Genomic DNA, 16,757 nt, shown 5'->3' on the forward strand with positions numbered 1-16,757 from the left:
CAAAAGCAGAAATACTTCTGCAGCATTTTTCTAGCTTGCATGTGTGCTTATACTTGACTTTGGACTTTTTTTCGCTAATATAATGTTCTCACTGTAGAGCCCTGCAAGTTGACCACCTACCAACGTGGCTGGTGAAATATGCAGTACATTCTTACCTGCCAATACCTAAATCTACCCGCAGGTGGCGGGTGTGCATTTTATGCCCTGGCAATCATGCCTGTAAACAAATTCAAAGTTCAAAAACCATATTAATAGATTTATAAAAAGCTATGTTTTGTTGCATTTAACTGACAAATGCTGTTATAGAGACCGTTTCCTTAGTAGGTGACGTCAGAGGTCACCATGTGGGAAGTGGGTGCTCAGAATGATAGTTTCCCACTAGTAATTAGCAGTTTTAGGGCTGTAAAATGTGTATTTTTTCCCAGCCAAATGGGGTAAATTCCCACTTCCCTGTTGGTTACGAATGCACCATGAGACTGCCTCCTTCAGTGCCAGATGCGCACTTGTGACTCTCATGAAGGGTGTTTGTCTGGAGCGCACTGTATATTTCCCTCTAATGTGATGTGCTGTCACTGTTAAGTAAGCGCAAAAAGCAAAACACCGGGTGCATTGGCCATTTCATTGAAAGCATTGGTTTGCTTATATAGCGTGGGTACCTGTTTTGCTGAATTGGGTGTAAGAGTGAAGTTCGTAACGTGGTTCGAGCACTTTCATGAGGCAATGAAACCCCTTATTCTCAGTCACTGGGGTAACATCGGTGTAAATGTGTCAACATACTTGAGGTTTTGGCAGCAGCATAGGCTATTCTCATTGAGTGTGGTGACATACTGTTAACGTTTTAGCCACAACTTTCTGTCCGTTGCCGTTGTAATCTACTGGAAAGCCAAAATGTTCCCAAACTGGAGATTTAAACGATGATGGAGGATCCTCCAATTCTGTTTTATCGACCCTACCATTCACCATTGTACAGAACTAAACTCAGCAAAAAAAGAAACGTCCTCACTGTCAACTGCGTTTATTTTCAGCAAACTTAACATGTGTAAATATTTGTATGAACATAAGATTCATCAACTGAGACATGAACTGAACAAGTTCCACAGACATGTGACTAACAGAAATGGAATAATGTGTCCCTGAACAAAGGGGGGGTCAGAAGTAACAGTTAGTATCTGGTGTGGCCACCAGCTGCATTAAGTACTGCAGTGCATCTCTTCCTCATGGACTGCACCAGATTTGCCAGTTCTTGCTGTGAGATGTTACCCCACTCTTCCACCAAGGCACCTGCAAGTTCCCGGACATTTCTGGGGGGAATGGCCCTGGCCCTCACCCTCTGATCCAACAGGTCCCAGATGTGCTCAATGGGATTGAGATCTGGGCTCTTTGCTGGCCATGGCAGAACACTGACATTCCTGTCTTGCAGGAAATCACGCACAGAACGAGCAGTATGGCTGGTTGCATTGTCATGTTGGAGGGTCATGTCAGGATGAGCCTGCAGGAAGGGTACCACATGAGGGAGGAGGATGTCTTCCCTGTAACGCACAGCGTTGAGATTGCCTGCAATGACAACAAGCTCAGTCTGATGATGCTGTGACACACCGCCCCAGACCATGATGGACCCTCCACCTCCAAGTCGATCCCGCTTGTTGCCATCCTGTACCTGTCCCGCAGGTGTGATGTTCGGATGTACCGATCCTGTGCAGGTGTTGTTACACGTGGTCTGCCACTGCGAGGACGATCAGCTGCCACTGCGAGGACGATCATCCTGTCTCCCTGTAGCGCTGTCTTAGGCGTCTCACAGTACGGACATTGCAATTTATTGCCCTGGCCACATCTGCAGTCCTCATGCCTCCTTGCTGCTTGCCTAAGGCCTTTAGTATCCTAAGTTTTCATAACTGTGACCTCAATTGCATACTGCGTGTAAGCTGTTAGTGTCTTAACGACCGTTCCACAGTTGCATTTTCATTAATCGTTTATGGTTTATTGAACAAGCATGGGAAACAGTGTTAAAACCCTTTACAATGAAGATCTGTGAAGTTATTTGGATTTTTACGAATTATCTTTGAAAGACAGGGTCCTGAGAAAGGGCCGTTTCTTTTTTTGCTGAGTTTAGTTCCCCGTTGCTCCAAACTAATGGACTGTTTGAAATGCACCAATTAAGATTAGAATTTTGATAAATGTTTGCATAGGCTCTAGATTTAACGGAATAGCCTGACGTAATTTTCAGCTCAGATTTACTCAAGAGGCATAGGCCTACAACGCAGCGTAGGCATAGCCTATAGGTCTAGTGTTTTTATTTTGTAAAAACATTTGTATGTATTAATTTGGGTTCAGCGCGACCCGAGGTCTGTTCAACCGGTATGAACATGTGTACAGTTACACCTTAATTATTATTTTTTAATTACACAATGTTTTTATAAAATATTTAATCAGTCAAATGAAGGGCATGATGAGGCAGTCTTTGCAAGAGGGAGGGAATCTGATTTCATTGCTCCTCAACTCACGGCTCAGACGCGTCATTCAGGATAAATGGAGTTAGCCCGGTTAGTTCTGAAGGATTTGTTGCTATAGAAATTTGCCTGGCTAAAAGGTGAGCTACTTTCGTGTTACCGGTTATCCCTAGTTGAACTGAGAGATGACCGAAGTTCTCGCTAACTCCTCAAACACGGTACGTAGTATACCCCTCTGTAATCTTGCCACAGGTCTCACCTCTCACTTCTCTTTTCTTGTAGGGATTGAGTATACAGCGGGAGGAGAGGGAACAAATTACCAACCCAAATTTGACTCTGTACCTAGTAAGATTGAACCACCACCTTCTGAGGCCCTAAACATCACATCTCCTTTTCTGTTTGATGCCTGGTTGGTTTGAAACCTAATACTCAGTACAGTTTGTTTCTTTCTTTACATTCCTATAGGTGCCTGGAGGAGCGCAACAGAAGAGTGGGGTACTGAGGACTGGAATGAGGACGTAAGTACCTTTTTACTATGCCTATTTATTGATTTGGTGGTATGCCTATTTGTTGTATGCCTTGATGTACTGTCCATATTTTGGCAGATCCTCTTTTGACCAGTTAAAAAAATATATATATCACCAAAATCACATTTTATGGACGTTCTGCATATGTACCCAGATGTTCAAAAAAGCCTGAACACTGAACTTGGCGTTGCTTATGCCCAATAGCTACAGATCTAACAGAGGCTCTCTGGTGTTATATAGGGAACACTCCTATTGAAATACTCCAGCCATCTGCTTTATTCTTCTGTTTGTAGTTTTAGGTTAATGCATTTAGTTATGGCTTGACCCCTTTAATGCTGATCTTCTTCATTTCTCTGTCCTTCTCTCTAGCTGTCAGAGACCAAGATCTTCACAGCCTCCAGTGTGGCCTCCATGCCACTCCCCCGGGAGAATGTCACCATCACTGCAGGACAGCGGTGGGCAGGCCTGATGCGGCATGCAGACACACTAACAGCCTAATCTAATCTACAGTCATGCTATCACACATATACAGTTGAAGTCGGAAGTTTACATACACTTATGTTGGTGTCATTAAAACTTGTTTTTCAACCACTCCACAAATTTCTTGTTAACAAACTATTGTTTTGGCAAGTCGGTTAGGACATCTACTTTGTGCATGACACAATCATTTTCCAGCAATTGTTTACAGACAGATTATTTCATTTATAATTCACTGTATCACAATTCCAGTGGGTCAAAAGTTTACATACACTAAGTTGACTGTGCCTTTAAACAGATTAGAAAATACCAGAAAATGATGTCATGGCTTTAGAAGCTTCTGATAGGCTATTTGACATAATTTGAGTCAATTTCAGGTGTACCCGTGGATGTATTTCAAGGCCTACCTTCAAACTCAGTGCCTCTTTGCTTGACATCATGGGAAAAGAAATCAGCCAAGACCTCAGAAAAAGAATTGTAGACCTCCACAAGTCTTGTTCATCCTTGGGAGAAATGTCCAAATGCCTGAAGGTACCACGTTCATCTGTACAAACAATAGTACGTAAGTATAAACATCATGGGACCACGCAGCCGTCATACCACTCAGGAAGGAGACGCGTTCTGTCTCCTAGAGACGAATGTACTTTGGTGCGAAAAGTGCAAATCAATCCCAGAACAACAGCAAAGGACCTTGTGAAGATGCTGGAGGAAACCGGTACAAAAGTATCTATATCCACAGTAAAACGAGTCCTATATCGACATAAGCTGAAAGGCCGCTCAGCAAGGAAGAAGCCACTGCTCCAAAACCGCCATAAAAAAGCCAGACTACGGTTTGCAACTGCACATGGGGACAAAGAAAGAGAAGTGAAGAAATGTCCTCTGGTCTGATGAAACAAAAATAGAACTGTTTGGCCATAATGACCATCGTTATGTTTGGAGGAAAAAGGGGGATGCTTGCAAGCCGAAGAACACCATCCCAACCGTGAAGCACGAGGGTGGCAGCATCATGATGTGGGGGTGCATTGCTGCAGGAGGGACTGGTGCCCTTCACAAAATAGATAGCATCATGAGGGAGGAAAATTCTGTGGATATATTGAAGTAACATCTCAAGACATCAGTCAGGAATTTAAAGTTTGGTCGCAAATGGCTCTTCCAAATGGACAATGACCCAAAGCATACTTCCAAAGTTGTGGCAAAATGGCTTAAGGACAACAAAGTCAAGGTATTGGAGTGGCCATCACAAAGCCCTGACCTCAATTGGCCTACACACCTGACTCAGTTACACGAGCTCTGTCAGAAGGAATACGGTAGGCCAAAATTCACCCAACGTATTGTGGGAAGCTTGTGGAGGGCTACCCGAAACGTTTGACCCAAGTTAAACAATGTAAAGGCAATGCTACCAAATACTAATTGAGTGTATGTAAACTTCTGACCCACTGGGAATGTGATGGGGGAATATTTATTACATTTTTTATTTTCTACTATTATTCTGACATTTCACATTCTTCAAATAGTGGTGATCCTAACTGACCTAAGACAGGGAATTTTTACTAGGATTAAATGTCAGGAATTGTTAAACTGAGTTTAAATGTATTTGGCTAAGATGTATTTGGCTAAACTCCTCAACCACTCACTGAAAGCCATGCATTGTTTTATTAGGGTGTGTATCTTGACTCATGTCCATTTAAACCATTCATCTTCAACATCATCAAACTGCAGTCTAGTCATGGCCAGAGTTACTGAGAAATTCCAATTTTGTAATTCAAGCACTTGTGTTATGGATATGATTTTCAGCTCTGTATCAGGTTTCATCAACCCCAAAACGTACTTTCATACATACAATTGGTTAGCTAACATGAATCAGAACAACATCTGTTGCACAGACCCTGTAATAGGTTAGCATTCTGTCCAGGGGGTGTACTTGTACATCAAGCTGACTCACGCTACAGAAGCAAGAGATGAGCTACTGCCCTATGGGCCGTTCTGGCTTGGACAAGGCTAATAACTTACGATCTGTGACCTCTGTCCCCTGCAGGATTGACCTGGCTGTGCTGTTGGGGAAGACTCCCCCATCCTCCTCAGAGGCCCTGGGCCCCATGAAGGCCAGCCAGCCCCCCTCTCTCCCCCAGTCACTGGTCTTCAGCAACTCCAAGCAGGGTGTGCCGCTGTCACATCCCCCCTCCAGCAGCACCCCTTACAACCAGCACAGCGTGGTGAGCCCACAGGACACACACAACAGCTTCTTCTCAATTCTACAGTTTTACTGACTGTACTTGAAGTGGAACTGACCACATTTTAAACTACTTTGCCCAAAAATATCAAATTCACAGTTTATTCTACCAAACCAACTTTAGGTTTTAAAAATAGGTTATATTTGACTCAACATTCCATGATGTACAGTAAGGCAATGTTGGCAGAATAGATGGATGCAGTTCAGTGCATGATTAATATCATTCACCAATACATTTCTTTGTAGTCCAGAGAATATTGCTATCCGGTTGTAAATCACAGCTGGCCTGGTACATTGTTTGCTGCCTTCATTCAGGATGCACTGTTTGTTTCAATGACTCAATATTCTGGCCAAAAATGGACGATTGTAACTAAGCCTGGGAATGTCAATTAGGGCTGGGAGGTATACCGTATATGACAATATACCGGTATTGATGCACAAACTGGTTTGTTTACCTTCTATACTGGTATTTGAATGTTTGGTTTGCTAAATGTGATACGCTTTGTGTAATGTCTATTTTTATAGTTTACTTCACTACTTAAGTCCTCTCTTTCTCCATGCCGCTTTCCACAAAGACCTAGCCCCTCACCCTGTCGCTCAAGGAGCGCATTTGTTGTTCCTCGACCACGAGACACTTGCGTTCAGTGGTCAATACAGCACATGCAACAATGATGACAACGATGCTGTTTTCACTTTGCTTCTTAATATAAATTCACTAGCGTTCTATAATTACACTATTAGTTTGTGTTTCTTATATCTGCAAATGGCTAGTTTGTCTTAGCAAGATGGGCCTAAATCGTGTTAGCCGCTAATCGCTAGCCGGCTGGCTATCTAGCTAGCTAATAAATGTACTGAGTCAGAGCAAATGTAACTAGCTATACAGCCTGATAATACCAGTGATGGTGTAGACCTAAATCAGCATGTTTGTGCAACAGTATCTTCTAAATCAAAGAGGAATATGCATAGGATGAATGTTAGCTACATGAATAGCTAACATTCAATGTAGCCAAATATTACAGGGTCCCCTAGGAAACACTTGTCAACAGTTTGGTTGCTACCCTGTCACAATAACTATTCACTGGCATTTTCATTCGTTGTCATGTCAGACTGTATTCAAAGTGCCCACTTTTAAATTCTAACTATAAATTTAGAGTAGTTCCATTTCCATGATTCCTACAGTTTACCCAAGTGTTTTGCTCAAATCGCAATTGCAACATTTGGTTAAAAATAAGGCTGAGATTGTTTGCCCATATCGTGCAGCCCTATGTGACAGTGTGAGTGCAGGAAATGCAGAGATTGATAATTGTTGGTTGAATTGAACAGTATAAAACAATTGGAATAGAGAAAGACCCATTGAAATGACTTAATATTAATAAAACATCATATTGTCTTTTATTTTTTTTATACCTGATATGCTATTTTGGCCATATCGCCCAGCCCTAATGTCAATTCAATCAAACTAGCAAGGGCAATGATCACAAGTCAGTCATAATGTGGCTAGTAGGCTAGCATATCTATTTATGGAGCAAGCTACAAACACAGAGCCTAACGATAGCTAGCTTCTAGGAGGATGGATGTCATTGGAGCAGTTGGTGAGTGACTGACTTTCTCCCCTCATAACATTTTTCGCTGGCTACACAGCTAGAGATACATTTGTCATTTGGTGAGCTAGGTTAGCTAGCCAGAAATGTGAATCACTATGCTGAACCTGAACGACTGTTATCCAGTTAGCCAGAGTCAGTTTGCGAATGCAAGATATGCTATCAACTCCGATTTCAGAGCACTCTCATCTGTGTGCCAGAGTGCAGAATAACTGATGAATTTACAAACGTGCAACACCCGCAGAATATGACTGGTGTCAGTAAAAAAAAGGCAAAATAAAAAAGTTATGGTTAGTCACGAACGCTCCAGATAACATGTAAACAGCCTAACCAGCTCTGCTATGGCAAGTAAAATGGTCAGAGTGAGGTGTTCTCTCATTTGTGTCTGGAAGTAATAAGCTGGCCAACTTTAGCCAGTTAGCTTGGGTGCTTGGTTGGGATAAGAATGCATTAGCAGGCAAGCTGCAGAAGGAAGAACAGGCTACTTACTATTTATTCCCCATTTGTTTATTAGTGCAGTTGTGACGGCCCACTAGCAGAAAAAGTTTGAGGGTTTATCTAATGTTCTTTCGTTAGATTTTAGCTCATCTTCCTCTGGCTAGCATTAGTTGTTGATCTTGCTGGCCTGCCTTTTTATGGTTGTTTGATCAATAGGACTGTAAAGTTCCCAAATGTAAGAGGACTCCCGTGGTATTTACATACAGTACCAGTCAAATGTTTGGACAACTACTCATTCAAGGGTCTTTATTTTGATTATAGACATCAAATCTATGAATTAACACATATGGAATCATGTAGTAACCAAAAAAGTGTTAAACAAATCCAAATATATTTTATATTTTTGACTCTTCAAAGTAAATCAGCTTCACCTGGAATGCTTTTCCAACAGTCTTGAAGGAGTTCCCACATATGCAAAGCACTTGTTGGCTACTTTTCTTTCACTCTGCGGTCCAACTCATCCCAATCATCTCAATTGGGTTGAGGTCGGGTGAGTGTGGAGGCCAGGTCATCTGAAGCAGCACCCCATCACTCTCCTTGGTCAAATTGGCCTTACACAGCCCGGAGGTGTGTAAAAACTAATTATATTCCCACTAAGCGCAAACCAAATGGGATGGCGTATCACTGTAGAATGCTGTGGTAGCCATGCTGGTTAAGTGTGCCTTGAATTCTAAATAAATCACTGACAGTATCACCAGCAAAGTGCCATCACACCTCCTCCATGCTTCACGGTGGGAACCACACATGCGGAGATCATCCGTTCACCTACTCTGCGTCTCACAAAAATCTCAAATTTGGGCTCAGCAGACCAAAGGACAGATTTCCACCGGTCTAATGTCCATTGCTCGTGTTTCTTGGCCCAAGCAAGTCGCTTCTTATTTGTGTCCTTTTGTGGTTTCTTTCCAGCAATTCGACCATGATGGCCTGATTCATGCAGTCTCCTCTGAACAGTTGATGTTGAGATGTGTCTGTTACTTGAACTCTGTGAATCATTTATTTGTGCTGCAATCTGAGGTGCAGTTAATTGCTGATTTCTGAGGCTGGTAACTCTATTGAACTTATCCTCTGGAGCAAAGGTAATTCTGGGCCTTCCTTTCCTGTGGTGGTTCTCATGAGAGCCAGTTTCATCATAGCGCTTGATGGTTTTTGCAACTGCACTTGAAGAAACGTTCAAAGGTCGACTGACCATGTCTTAAAGTAATGATGGAATGTCGTTTCTCTTTGCTTATTTGAGCTGTTCTTGCCATAATATGGACTTGGGCTTTTACCAAATAGGGCTATCTTCAGTATACCACCCCTACCTTGTCACAAAACAAATTATTAACAAGTTACACCTGTTAATTGAAATGCGTTCCAAGTGACTATCTCATGAAGCTGGTTGAGAGAATTCCAAGTGTGTGAAAAGTTGTTATCAAGGCAATAGGTGGCTACTTTGAAGAATCTCAAATATAAAATGGATTTTGATTTGTTTAACACTTTTTTGGTTACTATATGATTACATATGTGTTATAGTTTCATAGTTTTGATGTCTTCTACAATGTAGAAAATAAAGAAATACCTTTGAATTAATAGGTGTCCAAACTTTTGACTGGTACTGTATTTGCAGAAATCCGTTAAGGTGTATTTGGTGGCTTTTGCCGAATGCGTTCTAATCTAAAGTTGTGCTGTTGCAACTGCCTGTAAAGACACAGTCCCATTCAAAGTGAATGATGGCAGGCCCGTGTGGCAAATGGCTTGTTTTATAAAGGCCTACTGTAGCTCTGATTTGGCTATGGTGCACTGGTCTGCGTAGACTTCGGTCATGGACGAGACAAATGTTTTATTTACTGCAGTGTCTATTAATTGTCCAATCGCACGGCCGCTTTCCCACTCTATATTAATTTAGAATGTTCACAAATGGCTTACGATACGTAATTCCCAAACATTCTAAGAACTTTTGAAAACGTGAAAATGACCAAGTGCTCGCTTGTCAAAAAAAAGTGTCATTCTTCCTGGGGGTATATACAGTGCATTCGGAAAGTATTCAGACCCCTTTACTGTCCACATTTTGTTACGTTACAGCCTTATTTTAAACTGGATAATTTAAAAATGGATCATCAATCTACACACAATAAATTTGCAAATGTATTACAAATAAAAAAAACATACCTTATTTGCATAAGTATTCAGACCCTTTGCCATGACATTCAAAATTGAAGTCAGGGGCATCCTGTTTTCATTGATCATCCTTGATGTTTCTACTTGATTGGCGTGCATGTCAGAGAAAATTCCAAGCCATGTGGTCGAAGGAGATGTCTGTAGAGATTGGGTACCAACACATTTCTGCAGCATTGAAGGTCCCCAATAACACAGTGGCCTCCATCATTCTTAAATGGAAGAAGTATGGAACCACCAAGACTCTTCCTACAGCTGGCCGCATGGCCAAACTGAGCAATTGTGGGTGAAGGGCCTTGGTCACGGATCGAGAAAGATGAATGGCGCAAAGTACAGAGAGATCCTTAATAAAAACCTGCTTCAGAGCGCTCAGAACCTCATACTGGGGTGAAGCTTCACTTTCCAACAGGACAACAACCCTAAGCACACAGCCAAGTCAATGCAGGAGTCTCTGAATGTCCTTGAGTGGCCCAGCCAGAGCCTGGACTTAGCTGTGCAGCGACGCTCCCCATCCAGCCTGACAGAGCTTGAGTGGATCTGCAGAGAAAAATGGGAGAAACTTCACAAATATAGGTGTGCAAAGCTTGTAGTGTCATACCCAAGAAGACTCGAGGCTGTAATCGCTGCTAAAGGTGCTTCAACAATGTACTGAGTAAAGGGTCTGAATACGTATTTAAATGTGCTATTTCAGTAGATTTATAAAAAAAAATACATTTGCTACAATTTCTAAACTTTTTTTCTATGTCATGGGGTATTGTGTGTAGATTGAGGGGGGGAAAAACAATTTAAGTGGAAAATAAGACTTAATGTTGCTAAAATCCAGTCAGTTCCACTTTAAGTTTTCTAGCAATAAACCAGCACAGCTGTTCTATTCTGTTCCACACTCGTTCCTAAAACTTGCAGAATGTCAGTTCCTCCTCTTTTGTTCCCATGCAGGTGAGCATGCTAAGCAAGGGCTTCGGTGAAGTAGGGGACCCTAAAGGAGGCAGCACAGGGACGACCAGCGGCTCCCAGTTCTTGGAGCAGTTTAAGACTGCCCAGGCCTTGGCTCAGCTGGCTGCCCAGCACTCCCAAACAGGACAACCTACCCCCTCCTCCTGGGACACCAGCCCTGCAGCGCTGGGCCAGTATGGTAAGAGGACACTCAGGGAGATACCGGGACTATAGAGGCAGTTTGGATGGTTGTCAAGTAAAGTAGGGGGTGTACATATGGGCTAGACTGACTTGGGTTTGCAGAGAGTTAGAAATGCCTACATCACTGGTATTTATGTTAATGAAGAGGACACATCTTCATTGCCCTATGCAAGGTTCAGATTCAGATATTTGTTTTAAGTTTATTAGCCATCAGGTGTAGCCTCTACCTTCCTTTCTCTAATCACCCCCCCAGACATGAACGCCCAGCCGGAGCCTGCGGCCCATAGCCCCTTCACAAAGCGCCAGCCCTACCAATCCACCTCCGTGTTGGATACCTTCCTCCCCCCTGCCGTCTCCTCCTCCCTGCCCCCACAGAGCACCCCCCCGTCCCTCATGGCGCCCCCCGTGTCCTCCCTCCCCAAAATGGCGGTGCCCCCTAGCTCGCCGGACGCCCAGGACTCCAGCCCCCTGCCATTGCAGCAGCACAAGCTCAAGCAGCAGAAGAAGAGGACCTCCATCACCACCAAGGTAACAGCTCAACACTGATACAAAGACATACAAGGACGGTGTAAAGAGAGTGAATGGCCGGTCATGCTGCGCCCAGCTTCTAATTATTTTCCTCAGGTAACACTAGCTCACTCGCAGAAAACAGTGAGCACAAATTCACTTTACTTTCAGCACTCTTTGCCAAACCCCTATGTATCCCTACCTCTCCCTACTTTTTCATAACTTATTTTCCTTGCTTTCCCTGACATCAACCATATCTTTATTATATTTTATTCCAGATCCCAGCGACGCCGGTGGAGATGCCTGGCTCGGCAGACATCTCTGGGCTCAACCTGCAGTTTGGAGCGCTGCAGTTTGGCTCTGAACCCGTGCTCCAGGAGTACGACATCATCCCCGCCACCACCTCGCCAGGCTGCCAGGTTCAGAACTGCCTCTACACAAGCCCCAGCAGGTGAGCACTCATCTCAGTCATACCAGACACAGCACAATTTGTGTAAGATGGGGTCTTGTACAACACCACAAACAGACCCATGTGAAGCATCTCTTATCACTTGGCTCCACTTGAGCTTTGAGACTGGACTCCTTCTCCTTTCTCAAAGTAGCCTTTGGCTTTATATAATCTCCCTGCTTTTCCTCCAGTGAGGCAACTCCCTCCCTGTCCAACCCCAGTCAGATGGACATGTATGACCAGAGGGCTCCTCAGGCCCGGCGCTACCCCACCGTCTCCTCCCCGCAGAAAGACATTGAGGTGAGCCTCCATTCATTCATTCATTGCGCTGTTCATATCGCTGTGCCTCCTTGTGATTCATTCCTCCATTCATATTGCGTTTATTCCAAGATAAATACAAAATAAATTGCTCTGTTCACTTTTCTTTGAACAGCTCCCTCTGTTACTGAATGGACTGTTGCTATGGAAATGTCTCCCCTATGTTACTGTACCCTAACAAGCCCACTTGAACTTGTTTTTTTTCAGAATGGATTCAGTTCAGTACATACGCAATCTGTAGAAGGTGAGTCATTTTGGTAGTTGTGTGGGTTTGCAGTGAAGGAAGTCTGAATATATGGGAGTTATGGCCGTCCTGGCAACCGTGTGAAGTGTTACTCCGCTACTATGCATTTCCTGGATGTAGGTTAAGTACTCCGGAACCATGGCCTGTTATTTTGTGGTCCTCTGTTAGTATTTTATGGCTATTCATTCAAAGTAACCCTTAAAGAGGAAACAGCTTGGAATGGCAATCTATGGACAATCTCCCCAATCAGACAGTATGTGTATTGTAGAGCTGTCGTCCATCTGGGTTGGCACTAATTCCAGAATCCATCTCTCCCTCCATCTTGTCTCTGTTCAGTCTGCCCAGCTGCAGCAGGATCTGCAGTGTCTGTGAAGTCAGCCTCTGTTTCGGTCGCACCCGCGTCAGTCTCCATGGCTACACTGACGGACAGTGGCTCAGGGCCCGCCTCCTTGTTGACCACATCAAAGCAGTCGTCGCTCAGCGCTCTGGGGCACAATGAAGACCTGCCCCCGAATACCATGTCTCAGCACAGCAAGTAAGAGGGTACCCTGGATGGTTTGAACAAAGGGCTTAAGTGTCATTTTTATATACAGTGGGGCAAAAAAGTAGTTAGTCAGCCACCAATTGTGCAAGTTTTCCCACATAAAAAGATGAGAGAGGCCTGTAATTTTCATCATAGGTACACTTCAACTATGACAGACAAAATGAGAAAAAAAAATCCAGAAAATCACATTGTAGGAATTTGAATGAATTTATTTGCAAATTATGGTGGAAAATAAGTATTTGGTCAATAACAAAAGTTTATCTCAATACTTTGTTATATACCCTTTGTTGGGGTGGTATGCAAATTGGAGTGGGTCTAGGGATTCTGGGATGATGATGTTGTGAGCCATGACCACCCTTTCAAAGCACTTCATGGTTACAAACGTGAGTGTTACGGGTCGGTAGTCATTTAGGCAGGTTACCTTGGTGTTCTTGGGCACAGGGACTATGGTGGTCTGCTTGAAACGTAGGTATTACAGACTCAGCCAGGGACAGGTTGAAAATGTCAGTGAAGACACTTGCCAGTTGGTCAGCCGATGCTCAGAGTACACGTCCTGGTAACCCTGCGGCCTTGTGAATGTTGACCTGTTTAAAGAACTTACATCGGCAGTGGGCTGGAACAGCTGGTGCTTTCATGCATGCTTCAGTGTTGCTTGCCTCGAAGTGCGGATAGGAAGTCATTTAGCTCGTCTGGTAGGCTTGCCACTGGGTTTCCCTTTGTAGTCCCTAGTAGTTTGCAAGACCTGCCACATCTGACGAACATTGGAGCCGGTGTAGTAGGATTCAATCTTAGCCTGTTTGATGGTTCGTCTTAGGGCGTAGTAGGATTTCTTATAAGCGTCCAGGTTAGAGTCCAACTCCTTGAAAGCGGCAGCTCTACCCTTTAGCTCAGTGCGGATGTTGCCTGTAATCCATGGCTTCTGGTTGGGGTATGTATCACTGTGGGGACAATGTCACCGATGCATTGTCATGTGGTTAATCAAAATTCTATAAAAATGTAGATGAAAATGATACAAACCTATAAAGTAACTTCTATTGCCATTGCCAACTATATAAAAAAAGGTCTACTTAAAGTCAACAAATAAAAACACTGCAGCCTGGAGGTAGAAAATATCTTGATTTAAAAAATAAATATCTTACAAATCACATGGCCTGTCTGCAACGAATTTGAAACATTGTATAAACTTTTAACTTTGGTCCAGCCTGAAGCTTGCTAGCAAACTTGCAACATTGTAAAAAAAAATCTGGGCCCTCAGAGTTTCCCGCCCCCATGAGCTCGGGACAGACACAGCTGAAGGTTATTTGCGCAAGGGATAAGAAGCAGTGCTTGCCTTTGGCAGGAGCTCACCGGAGTAGAGTACCGGCACCTCAAATGTTCTACTGCTTGATCTCCTGTTCCTCTTAAATAATATTAGCTCAAAAGTATTGTGGAGCTCCTCCACCTAAATATAAAAACAGTACCAGCCCAAAATGAGTACCGGAACCTATTTCAGTCTAGTGAAGCACTGATAAGCACTATTTTATGACGTTTCCATTGGATCAGAGCATGACATTTTTTCCCTTTCACATTGAGTGGTTATTGAAAAGAAGAGAGCTGGAAAGATTTTTCAAATACATTGAGGAACTACTGTAATGGATGTAAAAACAGACCCTGCTTGCTGTTTGAGGTGATGAAAACATTACTTTGAGAAGCTCCACAGGTCATTAGTGGTGGTGCGTTAAGTCAATCAGAAATACTATCAGATCCCCCAAATGGGCACATTTTGTATGCCTACATTTGTGCGCAGGCCAGGTAGCCTATAGGACTACTTCTATGCGTACGCGTCCTTACTCAACATTGACAGGAGACCCCCAAACAAAAGACAATAACTAAATTGACAAAACTCGTAAATGGAATGAAATAAACCAAAACGTGTTACTCAAGTGTAGCACAGGTTGTGCACACAGCAAACAATGTGTCCACTCTGAAAATGAGAACATTAAGACTGGAATTATAATATTGAATGCATTAAAAGCTCGATTTGGCCACTGCATGCCTCTAGAGGCTCGGCAATTGCGTCACACCCTCGGCATGGAGCCTCCAACCGCCTCAACAATTAATTAGTTCACTGAGATGTATATGTGTATATATAAACTCAGCAAAAAAAGAAACGTCCCTTTTTCAGGACCCTGTCTTTCAAAGATAATTTGTAAAAATCCAAATAACTAAACAGATCTTCATTGTAAAGGGTTTAAACACTGTTTCCCATGCTTGTTCAATAAACAATTAATGAACATGCACCTGTGGAACGGTCGTTAAGACACTAACGGCTTACACGCGGTAGGCAATTAAGGTCACAGTTATGAAAACTTAGGACACTAAAGAGGCCTTTCTACTGACTCTGAACACCAAAAGAAAGATGCCCAGGGTCCCTGCTCATCTGCGTGAACGTGCCTTAGGCATGCTACAAGGAGACATGAGGACTGCAGATATGGCCTGGGCAATAAATTGCAATGTCCGTACTGTGAGACGCCTAAGACAGCGCTACAGGGAGACAGGACGGACAGCTGATCGTCCTCGCAGTGGCAGACCACGTGTAACAACAACTGCACAAGATCGGTACATCCGAACATCACATCTGCGGGACAGGTACAGGATGGCAACAACAACTGCCTGAGTTACGCCAGGAATGCACAATCCCTCCATCAGTGCTCAGACCGCAATAGGCTGAGAGAGGCTGGACTGAGGGCTTGTAGGCCTGTTGTAAGGCAGGTCCTCACCAGACATCACCGGCAACAACGTCGCCTATGGGCACAAACCCACCGTCGCTGGACCAGACAGGACTGGCAAAAAGGTCTCTTCGCTGTTGAGTCGCGGTTTTGTCTCACCAGGGGTGATGGTCGGATTCGTGTTTATTGTCGAAGGATTTAGCGTTAGAAGCCTGTACTCTGGAGTGGGAGGGTCCGTCATGGTCTGGGGTGGTGTGTCACAGCATCATCGGACTGAGCTTGTTGTCATTGCAGGCAATCTCAACGCTGTGCGTTTCAGGGAAGACATCCTTCTCCCTCATGTAGTACCCTTCCTGCACTCTCACCCTGACATGACCCTCCAGCATGACAATGCCACCACACACAGATCGAGCAGTATGGCTGATTTCCTGCAAGACAGAAATGTCAGTGTTCTGCCATGGCCAGCGACGAGCCCGCATCTCAATCCCATTGAGCATGTCTGGGACCTGTTGGATCGGAGGATGAGGGCTAAGGCCAATACCCCCCAGAAATGTCTGAGAACTTGCAGGTGCCTTGGTGGTAGAGTGAGAGAACATCTCACAGCAAGACCTGGCAAATCTGGTGCAGTCCATGAGGAGCAGTACTTAATGCAGCTGGTGGCCACACCAGATAATGACTGTTACTTTTGATTTTGCCCCCCCCCTTGTTCAGGGACACATTATTCAATTTCTGTTAGTCACTGTATGTCTGTGGAACTGTTAAATTTGCTGAAAATAAACGCAGTTGACAGTGAGGACGTTTTTTTTTTTTGGTGAGCTTATATACACATAAACAAATCCAAATATATGTCATATTTGAGATTCTTCAAAGTAGCCACCATTTGCCTTGATGACAGATTTTCACACTTGGCATTCTCTCAA

General features: G+C 43.7%; 1 protein-coding gene across 9 annotated transcripts in view; it reads left to right on the forward strand.

Annotated features, from left to right (window-relative positions):
- The window catches only part of LOC120022842 (ubiquitin-associated protein 2-like), an 86,651-nt gene that overhangs the window by 43,247 nt on the left and 26,647 nt on the right, over positions 1 to 16,757 (forward strand). For all 9 annotated transcript variants that reach the window (XM_038966872.1, XM_038966873.1, XM_038966876.1 and 6 more), the window contains 10 exons: positions 2,730 to 2,792; positions 2,913 to 2,965; positions 3,344 to 3,429; positions 5,487 to 5,664; positions 10,871 to 11,066; positions 11,322 to 11,596; positions 11,854 to 12,026; positions 12,215 to 12,323; positions 12,549 to 12,585; positions 12,922 to 13,120. In XM_038966872.1, coding sequence (XP_038822800.1) covers positions 2,730 to 2,792; positions 2,913 to 2,965; positions 3,344 to 3,429; positions 5,487 to 5,664; positions 10,871 to 11,066; positions 11,322 to 11,596; positions 11,854 to 12,026; positions 12,215 to 12,323; positions 12,549 to 12,585; positions 12,922 to 13,120 — 1,369 coding nt within the window. The remainder of the gene's footprint in view (positions 1 to 2,729; positions 2,793 to 2,912; positions 2,966 to 3,343; positions 3,430 to 5,486; positions 5,665 to 10,870; positions 11,067 to 11,321; positions 11,597 to 11,853; positions 12,027 to 12,214; positions 12,324 to 12,548; positions 12,586 to 12,921; positions 13,121 to 16,757) is intronic.

This window comes from Salvelinus namaycush, chromosome 27, assembly GCF_016432855.1.
Source record: "Salvelinus namaycush isolate Seneca chromosome 27, SaNama_1.0, whole genome shotgun sequence".
In the NCBI taxonomy this organism is placed as follows: Eukaryota; Metazoa; Chordata; class Actinopteri; order Salmoniformes; family Salmonidae; genus Salvelinus; species Salvelinus namaycush.